This window comes from Nesoenas mayeri (assembly GCF_963082525.1).
Source record: "Nesoenas mayeri genome assembly, chromosome: 6".
NCBI lineage: Eukaryota > Metazoa > Chordata > Aves > Columbiformes > Columbidae > Nesoenas > Nesoenas mayeri.
The window spans coordinates 24075538-24089207 of record NC_137545.1 but is presented as its reverse complement, the minus strand read 5'-3'; the positions used below and the strand labels follow the sequence as shown (position 1 = coordinate 24089207).

Genomic DNA, 13670 nt, shown 5'->3' with positions numbered 1-13670 from the left:
ACAGGAACAGCTCCTTCCCATCTGAGATGTTCACCTTCTGCTGTCACCTCACCCCTCAGTCCCTCTATAGGGAAGCAAAACAAAAGCAATGAGGAGGTGAGACCTTCCTCAGACTTCTCTTGATGTGTTTACTTCCCTTCCCCTGTCATCCTCCCCATCAGTCAATGCATTCCTCTTGAATTTTGGCAGTATTTACATTTTTACTCACATCAATACGGATTTTTTTCTAAAAAACCAGCAATTCTCAGCAGCTAAAACCAGCATGTTCTGAACTCATCAAGCTACTGCAATTTATATAATTTGATTGCCTCAAGTGAATTATTTTAAAAGAAAAAGCTTCCAACATTTTGGATGATATATGGAGCTTCGAGTCTTCAAGTCTGGCATCTAATGTTCACAATGTTTATCTGAATATCAAGCCATACTTTAAAAGCTATATAATAGTAGTAGATGAAGCATCACAGGAAATTGTTTCTATCCTTGTACTGTAGCTAACTTGCTACATAATAATACGGTTCACAACTTACGGTTCATTTTAACAAATCACATAAAAACCTTCTGATGTGCTCAAATCTCTATCAGCTATAGGACTTAATGATCAATTCACCAAAAGACATCAACAGAATATTTTAAAATCTGCAGTAGAGGTAGATAAATGCAGAAACCCTTATGGGGATATTAGCTGTTTACTACTTTACAATCCCAAAGGACTGTTGCGTGACACAAAACAAGTAATCTACACCACTTTTATTCACTACAAATGCCAGACCTAGCAGTATTTTTACTTTCAGATGCTCAAAAAATATTTTCTTGGTAAATTAATTACAATAAAAGAGAGCAGTTAGGGGCCAGAGCATCTTTTTCCATATACAGCTGCCCTGAATGTAAACTCATTAATTCTGCAGTGATCCCAGCATAAGGACAGCTGGAATGCAACTGGAGGGCAACTTCCTCTGTAACCCAGGACTGACACTGAGTGACTCAACACCTCCCAGTTTACATCCTCTGATGCAGGAAACTTATTTTTCAGCCTTTTATGAAGGAACCCCATTCAACTGCCCTGCTAACAAAACAGAAAAAATAGTTGAATTAGGGCAAAACAGATTACAGCAATAGTCTAAGCACTAACACTTTAATATTCTGAACATTACTGTCTTCCCAAAACAGCATCTCTGTAGCTTGTCCCTTACATTACCTGGTGTGGTACAAGCTTGTCAATACTCCACCGGAATGCCAGCCTCAAACCTACTCTGGCCTTTATTTAGCAGAGTGGTAAGTTCCAAGTATCAAGTTTCTTTGGGGCTGGGGAGGAATACTCTTAATGCTGTATCCCTAAAGCAGCACTACACTGTTACCACAGCCACTATTTCTCCAGAGCTGGCTTTTCTGAATTTGCTCACTGCAGCTAGATCTGCACCCAAAAATGCAGAACACAGGAGGTCTCTGCTCTCGGCTGCAACCATTAACTGCCAGGCCAGGGCCCCCATTAATGTGCCTAGAATAAGGTCAAAGATGAAAAGCTGTTAACAGAATATACTGACAGATACTTGACATTTGACAGGCGAATAAGCTAACTCTCCATGGGTAAAAGTTAACAAATAATCATCAGCTCCTTTTCCCAAATACGGTTTCTGTTGATCTACTGAAGAATAAGACATACGAATATAATTCTTGACAAGTGTTCAGCAGGCAGCACAGCCCTGCCATGCTCACAGCAGCCTTGGCTGTTCCCCTCTTGGGGTCAGCAATGAAGAGGAAGCACAACTGTTCAAAAGCCATCACAGATACCTTGCTAAATACAACAGATACAGCAGCCACCCAGTGGCTGCCCTGAATTTCTGTGAATGTTCCATAAACAAAATAACTTTTGCCTTTAAAGTAGCAAATATAAAGAAATGCTTAAGTACTAACTATGAATCTATACCACTTGGCAGAGGTGTAGGGAGCTTGTAGCCCTTGTTCTCAGATACCCACTTTGCAAAGTCCCAACTAAAGGATGCTGCTGTTTTGTTTAAAGGGAAGTTTCTGGTTCATAAAACTGAAATTCATGTTTCTTTCCTGTTGACCATCTAAACCTTCAGAATTGTAACACAATAATCCAGTTACTATAGACTTGCTTTTACGGAGGTGGGAGAGGGAATTTCTTCACTCATGAATTAAGAGGATTCTTAACAAGAACAAAAGTTCATAATGCAAGCACGAACTTGGAAACTCAAGTCTCCTAGGATCAATCTTCCTCCACTTCTGGCTTAAGAGCTGCAGAAAACTGAAAGCATAATCCCTGACATTTCACTGTACTTGCAGGACTAAAATGTTTGCCCTGTGGATATGGCACCACTGCAAGTAATTGGGTGGAAGTTAATCACTCTATAGGTTTCATCGTAATTTAAAAATACCCAGAGCACCTCACTAGCACATCGACATAGAAATATAAATTGGTCTGCTTTGCAAATGGTTTCATCTACCTGTCTGTCAGCAGAGAGATGAAAAAGAATATTGATAGCATAACTGGGCAGTTATGTAAATTGGACAACTAAACCGATTCCAAATAATCTCTAAGTCTTTTCTCTCCCCACCATAAAATTTATTACTCCTCCCTTCCGTAAACAACCTTTGGCAGCCATGCAGTTCTTTGCAGCTGTCACTAGAACTGTAGTCAAAGAAGAGGGAAGATAATAGATTTTGGAGCCTGACATTCGTTCTGTGTAGATTTTTGTTTTTCCTGATTAATATCAGTTTTTGATGTTACTGTTTCAAAGCTACTTTTTATGCATAAATCTGCTATTTCTTTCTAAGATACTGGTTGTAGTTTTGTAAATATTTCTCTGTTTGTCTTTTTGTTGGCATAAAAAACCCATACCATTTAACTCTTTCCCATAGCAATAATGAAAAGTTTACAGCTTCTCATAGATATCTCGTCAATACAAACTGGATGCAAACAAGTTTTAAAGGAGGTAGCATTAAGTTACTTAACTAAGTCATTTAAGGAAAATGGCTGTAAATACATAAAAAGTTATCAAAGCTTCTTACGAAACAATACTTTTATCCAGGAACTGGATCACATAACTAAACAATTCAAATCTTTGTTATAAACTGATTTTAATTAAATGTAATCTGACTCACTTTAACTATGTATAAATTGAAGTCAGATAACATATTTGTATCCATTTTCTAAAATATCTGTCACTTCTCCACAGTGACTGATCAAACTTGCCAGTGAAAAACGTTTTGAGTAGGCAAGTTGTAATGCAGCTACGGTTTATTTCTGTCAGAGGCTGACTGCTGAAGTGTGAAAGAAACTCATTAAAAATCTCTCACTGTGATCCTGCATTGCAAGGAGAAAAAAAGAAAGAAAATACTTAATGACGGGTACACTTAGCCTGAAGCCACATTCATATTCTGCTTTTCATTTTACAGTACTTCAGTAAGCAATTAAAAGACAGCAATTAGTCACAGAAACACTATTCATACTGGTCATACTGGGAGATTAAAGACGTTAACATTTATTTTATGTTAATATTATGAAAGTAATGAGGGAGATCAAGAATAATACGGACAACTAAAAAGGAATGGTAAAATAACTAGAAGAATCTCTTACCTTAATCTTAAGACAAGATTCACTGCACATGGAACTTCACTGGATTCGTCACTAACAGCAGGCTGAGACTATTAAAAAAAAAAAAAAAAAGGCAAAAAGGCTTATAATGGATGCCAAAGAAAAAAAGAAAAATATCCTGAAATACTTGCCATACTAACAGCTTGAAGTTAGCACAGAATATTTTGCACATCCTCTAACTCTCAAAAGCCTTTTGAACACTTCCAGTAACACAGCCTAAGATACAGCTGATATCAAACTGCCGTCTTTCAATTACAGAGATACAAATGATAAGGCCTACATTAAAGCACTGAGTGTGAGAGCTTTCAATCCACCTTGCATCAAAGCTTCAATAACCTATTAAATAATATGCACACAGTGAGAATACCAAGCTTACTACTCACATTATTTTTGTGTAACAGTTTTAGTTGCTAAGGAAGTCTTGAATCTACTCATCTGCAAAGAAGTATTAATAGTAGCATACCAAACGGGCATCACAGCTCCGAGAATGTCTTTCACATATAAAAATCATGACTACTGATATCTTTCACACTACCGCTCCACTCTCACACTATGATAGCCCTCCCCAGCCCTCAACTAACATTTATATGAAGTGTCAAGCAAAAGTGTATCTTACTTAGAGCGTACCTCAGGGTCCTCTACCCTACTGTGTTTTCATACCAAACTTCGTATATTGTCAGCACTCACACAAGCCTGTTCAAAGGTTACAGTCAAGCCCTCCCAAAAGAAAGACTTGCATCGCAAATCCTGTTTGATTGTTTTCGAACAGTTTTTCACATTAAAGCTACTTAAAAAGAAAGTGTTACACAACATCTGTATTTCATTATCTGTGTATTTTAAACAAAAATTAATGAATATTTGGAAAATCATTCACTCACTAGAAGGGGAGCATACTTTTTTTCCTACTTCAATTAAGTTCCTTCCATTCATATAAACCATTACTGTTATTTCTGCATCTTCAACAGACCTTCTATTTCAGTGTACAGGGATGTGCAGCCCAAAGACCAACAAGCATACAACAACAGTGACAAGCTGCACTAGTCTCAGTTCCAAATCATCTTCTGGAGCATAAGGAAATCAAAAATCAACAGAAGACTTCAAGCAGAGACATTTTCTCCTCCATAAACTAAATAACTCATAATAAAAGAGTTACCTAGTTACCTGTATAAACTGAGTCCCAAACTGCAGAACTCTGTGTTTCTAAGACGTAAAAAGACTGCCTGAAAAAGTCTTCTTTTTGTACTCAGCTTCCATAAGACATCTCAGATGCTAAAGCACTATGTAAACTAGCTCTGCAATGGGAAGACTGGGGTCATCCCAGAAGCTAACAGGACCAAACATGGCAGGAAGCTGTTAGTCTTTTAGAAGATTTCTATGACACCAATGAAAAGGACAGAATGTAAAATCGCAGGGGAAGCAGCAAGTGTCACCCACCCAAGGAACAGACATCTTTAAAAAAGCACTTTGGCTGTAAGCCAGTAATCCTGTTAAGCAATAATTTATAGCAGTGATGCTACCCACACTCTCAGCATAGGGCCATGAAACTCAATATGGTACTGAACTATTTTACTGTATATAGGATAAACCATTTCAGTTACAAGCTACATGTCACGATATGAGTCCTGAGAATGAAAAATTATTTTGAGACCTTGTGGTTACTCCAAAACAGTCATCATTACTCTGACAAAAAGACAACAATTAGTGTGATCCAGTTATGGAGATTCATTAAAAACAGGCACATTACCTATCTCAATCAATTCTCCTGGGCAAAAACATAAGATGACTTTAAATTTCCTACCCATTTTATCCCGTGTGTGCTCAATTGTTACAGGCCCACCTGCATACAGCTCTATCTTCACCAGTACTTCACAAGGCTGCAGAACAACACTCCTGCCTCAATTCACATTTCTAACAACAGAAATGAAAAAAGAAATCCCTTCACTCAAACACTTGGAAGAAAATTATAAAGATATTTTTACCTCTGTGCTCTCCTCTTCTTTCACCCTTCGTGACTGGAAAACAAATGTAATGAGATATGAGCTATGCAGCTTTATGCATTACAGATGCAGAAATACTAATAATTAACATTAATACAGAATATTTTAAAGAGCGTAAACATCTTGGCACAAACAAAAGTTACCTTTTCCTGAGAAACAGCAGCCTTGCCTTCCTCACTCTTCTCATCCATTTCATCATCACTCCATTCCCAGTCCCCATCTTCTGTTTTATGGAGGTGGCCACTGGAACCTGGAACCCGTCTGACCTACCAAAAATATTAAGTATTCAGCATTACACATACATATTTAGTTTTTAATAAGTGTTCTGGTTAATGAGCAGTTCTTCTTTATTTTTATTGTATATGTTTTCATTACTTTGCTGGAGGAGTCATTGGCATATTGGAATAATATCTGATCTCAGGGGTCATCCTTAAGCCAGTGGAACAGCTAAGCTATGCAAAATTCATATAGGGAAATGGGGTTTGGGTATATTTTACAACTGCTTAGGAACAAACTCAGGTAGATAACAACTGCTTACTATGAACTAACACTGTAAATGAAAGGAAGCTATTCAGGGAAGCAAAAGTTACACAGGCAAGTTTGTCCTTGGGACACAAGTCTTACAAACTTTAATTGTTCTGCTAAGAAGCTTTACAATCTATAAAGGTGCTAGGAATACTTTAAAAGTAAAAAAAGTAAAAAGTATCCTTATTTAAAAAAAAAAAAAAAAGAGCCATATGCAACCTGAGAAGGTAGGCAGGCACACGACACACCAAACTATCTGGGCAAACTCCTGTAGATCAAACAGTCTAATGAGGCTTAACAGGAGTATCCAGCAGCTAAATCTGAAAATCAAATACTCTTCTGATCACATGTTGCTCTTTTTCAGAGCCTGACAACACATTTGTTTTCCCTGGATCACATTTAGCCTATTTGAGCAAAACAAAAGAACATCCAACAATTCTTCTCACACCTTGGCCTGCATTTATGAGACTCATGAGACGGCTGGAAGCACAGCACAATAAGCAGCAGCCCCACTGCTGTTTAGATGAGAATCAGTTTCTCTAATTATTTCACATTACTGAACCAATATACAGTTCCCACTGCACATCTTCAAATGCTCATACAGGTGAGCTCCCCAGCACTATACATTTGTAAGGCTTAAAGCGTATCCTTTTGAATTATAAAAAAGGAAAAAAGTTATTCAGGAAAGCAGCTTGTACATTAGTACAGGCTGGAAAAGGAAAGGAAAAAAGCATTAAATGTTCACAGCACACAAAAGGGAGAACTAGGCAGAAAATCAGTTTCAGGCCAAGAACAACAGCTGGAGAAGACACCTTATAAAAATAACTTTTAAAAAAAAGATTATGAAATAGATGGTCTCAGCTCAAAATTGTATATCCTGTTTGCCAGTATCCAGAGTAAAATATAAGAGCCTGGTTCAACTCTGGTTTCACAGATTCCTGTCTCTGTGGTGTTTTAATGTCTCGCACTGAAGAATACTGAAGAATATGGGAGCACTGATTAACTTGGTTCTACTGTTCTGATGGTTGATGACGGTGATGGAAACCCATTCTGCCAGCACAGCTACCTCACCAAACAGGAAGGTGTGTAAAAAAATAAAAAAAAAAAAAAGTTATTTCATACTAGAAAAATTACTTTTTTTTTTTTTCAAAATAATGAAACCTAAACAAAGAATGAACTGGTATTAACCTTGCCCTAACTCCTTCCAGTTGCTGCAAACCACAACGTGAGGAGAGATACAGCGTGTGACAGATCCCAGCTGCTTCTAAATCCCATTAGGTAGTACTTCAGTAAGATACGTGTGGCATGAAAGCAGTATAAGACACTAGAAGTTTGAGCTCATGGGCTTCTAGAAAGCTGGGAGATGCGACACGAATACATTTTTTCTAAAGTGGCTGTTCTTAGAGAGCTGGGCACTTAAGCTATTTCTCTACTGGATTTGGACCAAGCACAATTTGGAGCTGGCTGGCCTGACACCACAACAAGAAGAACTTAGGAGCCTTCGTTCAAAACCTCGTATATACACATGTAGGTATCTTGGTGTCTGTCTGCACTCTTCCTTCCTTCAACACCCATCTGCTCCTCTCCCTTCCTTTTTGCACATATAAGACTAAACTACAGAAAGTAGTGAAGTTTCCACAACCTCAGCACATTTATGTACCCTTCTTCAGTCCTTATGAAATTCCTCCATTACACTTCTTCCCTGCATGCCCAAATAAGAGTGTCCTACTCAGCTTCACTGTATTTTGTGCTCCTTTGAAATGGAGAAGAGGGGAAACCTATGCAGGACGTGGGGGAATGCCCTGCTCCATTACCTGAGGGATGAATTCTGCACTACTTTCCCCATTTCCCATACCAGGCTCCTAACACAGCCATTTTAGCTCTGGCTGCCTCAAAGCTTGGTAAAAGAAGCTTCTGTGTGGTTGGGAGGGAGAACCAAGCAAAAGTCAACAGAAGCAATAGCACCGCAATTTCTCAGCTGCAATCAGCCCAGGCACAATCAATGGTCTCTTACTGTCTCTATCATCAGGGATTAGCACAGATACAAGGTAACACAGCAGGCAATTTGCCTGGTGCTTGTGGGTATCATTTGTGATCCTTCAAGGTACAGACCTGACATAGGATTTTGTTTAACAGCACAAGCATTCTCCCAACAGTAATACACAAAACTGAGAGGACATTAGCCACAGCCAACAGCACACTTTTCGAACAGAACAGAACAGAGTAGTTTAAAGACACACTCACACACTACGTTATGCACTAATCCGCACCTCTTCTACACCCATTTTCAGCTGTTCTGAAGACTTATTCTAACTAGAATGATTTTAATGGAGCTGGCAGAGAGTTATGGGAGAAAGCTTTACTGATGAAGATGGAGTGCATTTCAAGTTTTTCAATAGATTGCCATTTAATAAGCAATAAACAAATGGCTCAGGGAAAAGAGAGTAAGTTTCTGCAAAATAAAGTATCGTGTTCAATTACATTATTTTCTTGAAAGGTGTCTGAAGATAGAAAAAACAATAGTTTAGACTTGTACTTTGTTTCAATCAGACTGATTCCCACAAGCACACACATTCACGGGAAAGAAATAATAATTTCAGCTATAGCAAAGTACCAAACCTATTCAACCTCCAAAAATGTGAAGTTTTTGTCTATGACTCCTTTTTATTGGTAAGTGTGCTTAACACTTGCATTACTTAGCAAATTAATTTGCACAATTTTTGATTAACAGTGATTTTGCTCAGGCTCAGTTCTGCTTGAAGCCACAAAGACTCGGTCACACAGGGAGGGCATGTACCCTTGGTGCAGGACAGCGCAAGAGCAGCGCATCAGGTCTGCAAATAAAATAATTGTCTCTTCATCATAAACCTGCACAACTCTAATATCACATATTGGATGGAAACACATTAGCTTAAATTTCTGTTGTAACAGAAATGTATCATAACAGACTTGATACTATTAATAGTACAGCACTGCTTCCCTTTAGATTTTCTACTGTCTTTTCCAGAGCATATAGGTGGTAACACACGTGAGGTATTTCAGGAGACAGTTAGCATTTTACCATATTCAGCTCACATTAATAAAAAGCAAAAATACACAAGAAGTAAAGGAATGAAACCTACATTATAGAGCTAACGCTTTTTAGGCTTTGAATTTGCCACAGAGATCCACTTTATAGGGATAAGACAACTGAGACAATCTACTAGTCTGCTCTTGTGATAAGAGACAATCCTGAGACATTAATCAGGGCTGCAGTGGAATGTACCTGGTTGTACAGTGACTCAACCCACCTGCCTGGGAGAAAAACTAGTCTTTATTTTTTTCTTTTCTAAACAAGTTTTTTGCAAGACTTGTGGGTTACCTCAGCCCATCTTGAGGTCAAACAGCAAAGACTGTAAGCAAAGAGGCAGAAACAAAAGGGGCAGTGAAAGGGAAGTTGGATCATCTTGTTTTGGCAGCAGCAATCCCTCAGGATCCTCAGAACCACGTACTCTAAAGCCTTTACAATGCAGCATCAAAATTGGAGTGCACAATCTGCCACACCACCTCTCCTTAAGCCTTCGTTTGTGCTCTTACAGCTGTGTAGATGACTCAGTTGAAAAATTAACACAGAAAACAGCCTGTAGCCAAATCAGCTTTTTAATTTAGCTGATCATGAGCTAGCACAAGCACTGGAGCCAGCACAAGAGGAGGTGCTGGAATACAATTTTCAGTAGTTGCCCCAATCATCTGTGGTAAGAAAGCATTGTCAATTCCCCAAAAAGTGATGCAGACATAAATATGAACAGGGAGAAAATATATCCAGACACAGCATACATTTGTCTTCAATCCCTTTCTCGTGCATGTTAGTTTAAGTTCTTTAAATCTGTCACACAATCTTTTGTCATTCCTTCTTGTTTTAGTCAGCCCCAATACTAGCCTTTCAGTATTAAGCTCAATATTTTTTTTTCCTATGTGCAAACACTATACATATATTGTTGGCTTTTCAGCATAAAACAAACTTTCTCCTAAGTATCTTTGCAGATTTTTCACCATTTATACAATGAACATTATGTATCAGCACACATTTTCCAGGGTGAGGAAACTGAACTACCTGCTTCCAGTACCCTTTTTTTTATATGGTACTTCCTCATATAAATACCTCTTTTCTTCATGCAAGAAACATAAATAGCATTATCCCTGTTATTTCATGTTTTGACACAGAAACAGGAGCATTGAAAAACATTTGATAGCATGGATACACTGGTATCAAATATTCAACTAAAAAGTACAATTTTACTTCAGGAAAAAACAGTTTAGTATTATATCAACATATTATCTGTGTTTGCAGAAGGGATGCATCTAGGATAAGCGTTTAAGCACCATAACGACAACTGCAGAGTTTGGAGACGACAGTAGCACCACATTATATACGACTCAGTTGAAGGGGTCAGCACCTACTGCAATGTTGATACAGTTTATTAGACCATGATTATCTGTATGACTTTAAGAACATTCCCAATCAATCCAAGCAATAAGCTCCAGCACTGACCAGTTATATCTTTGCTTAGAAAAGAAAAAGTAAGCATGAAGACAATCCTTCCCCCATTTCTAGTAATCCTATTTTCACATCATGTTTGCTTTATCAAGACTTTAAATAATGTTAGAAGTCCTAGGACCTTTTGATAACCATGGGATAAAATTAAAGCAATTTTGTGCCTTAAAGAAATAGATCCTTCTTAAACACTTGTCTTTGTCCACCAAACACTTGTCTTTTGTGCTACCGCAAGTCCTAGTTTGCTAGGATGCAATTTATCATCAGCTCTAAGCTTTTTTCACTACACTAAAATCTTCAGAAGATCTTTCCTTCATCACAATCAAGTCTTTCCAACCTTTTGGATTACTCTTGAAGTGTTCATCACAGAGTGTGGTAAATCTCTCTATATTCCTTTTGTCCTTACAGGCCTAAACAACCTTCAACACAGGAAAAACGTTTTCCAGCAAGTACACTAAGAGCCATTATAACAGGTCCGGGAGAAGAAGAAAAGAAAAAAGGAACAAAGATAAACAATCACAGAGTGGCACCACTGCCAGAATTGTTCTGAAATGCATCTTCATCAAGGTGAAAACAGAGTGTTTCTTGAGGTGACATTTTCACATACTTCACTGTTTTGATTGTTTCCTTTCAACTTACAAGAATGGGTGTGCAACACACAGAATTATTTTGCTGAAGAATAGTTAAATACATACATGTACTGAACTGTAGCCTGTTAAGCACTCACATTGCACAATGCAACAACAGGAATCTGTGCCTCAGGTGTCAAGCATTTGTAGCAAAAACATTACAGTATGCCCATCAGGGGAGCGGGAGGGAAATTATTATCCCATTTTCTCCCATCAAACCACAGTCCCCTATGGCAAAGCTTACAAATCCTTTCCTTTGGCAGTGGGAAGCTTAAGCTACTGCTGCAGCTTGTTAAAGAAAATGCTGCAATGGGCCAACACAAAAAACACTACATAGAAACAATGAGGAAAGTTCATGGGGACTTGATGGCCTACGTAACACCCAACTGTTATCTAGAAGATAAAGCAGATGGCTACTGATGGAAGGTTATAGAAAGCTGTGTTCACCCCTGCACAAAGTATTCACCTGTGCTTTGCCAATTATCTCAGCCCCACTGGGTCACTGCAGGAACCCACGGAAAATCTAACAGAAACAGCAACAGATTTGAAGACATCACACAAACAGTGTGATGGTTTGACTGAAATTGAGTTAATTTTCCATGTAGTTAAAAACTTTTATTCTTATCTAGCAGTGTCTTTCGGTTTGGGTTCAGTGTAAGAATAATGAGATAACACAGCTTTTCTCTGGGATAGAGTTCATGTTTTTCTTCTAGTAGCTCTCTATTGCTTCAGATTTGGTATGAAAGGAATGTGGGAACTCGCTGATATCTTGGCCTTTGTGAGTGACAGGTGCAAACTGGTAGGAGGGGGCACAGATAGGATGGCACCTGGACTGACATTCAGATTGATCAATGAACTATTCCTTACCCTTCGTGTCATGCTAAGTATATAACTGGAGTGGGCATTTCCAGCTAGTTCCAGTTCAGTTCCATCCAGATTTTCTGCTTAGTTCGGATAGTTCTGCTTGGAGTTCACTGTTAGTTCACCCTTTTGCCATCCTGCCATTTTGCAGTTGGCCCTTGGGCCTTTCTCGTCTCACTGGGATTAGCTGTTCACGACCATGGTCCCCTCCTCTCCACAACTGCCTGTTCAGCACAGCTGGAGTTTCATGAGGAACTGCACTAAGTATAATTTATTATATATATATATATATATATATAAAAATTAATGCAGTAGTTGTAGTATATTATTATAACAGTAGTAGTACATTATTATTTTGTTGCCTTATTAAACTGTTTTTATCTCAACCCATGAGTTTCTCCCTTTCCTTTCGATTCTCTCCCCTTCTTAGGGGGTGAGAGGAGGAGTGAGTGAGCATTGTGGTTCTTAGTTACCAGCTGGTGTTAAACCCTGACACAGACAGCAATAACGTCATCAAGATCTTTTCAAACAGCAAAGATATTATTACACAAATTCAGAGAGACAATGCAACACGATGAACGCCTCGGAGGGTATCCCAAGTCCCACTGTCCTGGTTTTGTTAAAAACAAGACCAGTTTCTCTTTTAGCGAATTTCCCTCTCAGCTAATTGCTTTCTAAGTACCTGCATATTTTTCTCAGACACTGTACTTGGTGCTGGTAAGAGGACCAACAGAATGCTGAAGAAGCTCATGTTTAAATTTGTTACTATGGTAACCAAGGTTAACTGCTAACGGGACATATTTGGAAGGAGGGGCGGACTGAACAGGTAACTAAAACTGACCAACTGAGTATTCCATCCCATAATCATCATACCCCCCATATAAGAGGGTGATCACAAGGGTCTCGTCCCTCTTTGACCATGGCCAGCATCTAGAGAGGACCTTGTCTGTCTGCCTGAAACTGCAGCCAACACAAAAGCAGCTAAGAACACTGTAATCTACAACCAAAAGCAGTTTGTAGGAGGAAAAACTTAACAAGTCACTGACAACAGTTTCACAGCTGTGGAAGAGAGACATTATGAACATCAGCTGCAACAGAGAACACTCAGACAATTTAGTGAGCGAAAAAATCATCAGTACCACAAAACTATTAAGCATGATATTATTACTATTGTTGTATATGTTTTGCTGTTTACAGATTATTCCAGTATACACCAGAATCACAAAGACTTAAGAATAAATTAAGCAGCTGACAGAACTATTTGTCCTCACCCTTTTAAAGTAGGATATAGCTAAGTTAACATTCCCAGCCAACAATAGTATGTATCGGCTTTCCAGGAGAATGTCTGCTTAATCAGATGAACAGGGCAACTGTAAATCCCATCCATCGGAGGGTGGCCCAAATCAGACTGACAGAGAGAGAACTCTAGCATCGGAATGCAGAAGCTGCCCACATTTCCCAAAGCCAGGTGAAAAGCAGGCTACAGCATAAGAAGGAAAAACATAAAT

The 13670-nt window shown here is 38.6% G+C and overlaps 1 protein-coding gene across 1 annotated transcript in view; it reads right to left on the bottom strand.

Moving 5' to 3' along the window:
• Positions 1-13670, bottom strand: part of STK39 (serine/threonine kinase 39) — a gene marked incomplete at its 3' end in the record, with an annotated part of 101425 nt that overhangs the window by 34401 nt on the left and 53354 nt on the right. Inside the window, exons 11-13 of the mRNA XM_080347009.1 lie at positions 5757-5879; positions 5596-5628; positions 3599-3666 (exon numbers count right to left, since the gene is read on the bottom strand). Of these exons, the coding sequence (XP_080203135.1) occupies positions 3599-3666; positions 5596-5628; positions 5757-5879 (224 nt within the window). The remainder of the gene's footprint in view (positions 1-3598; positions 3667-5595; positions 5629-5756; positions 5880-13670) is intronic.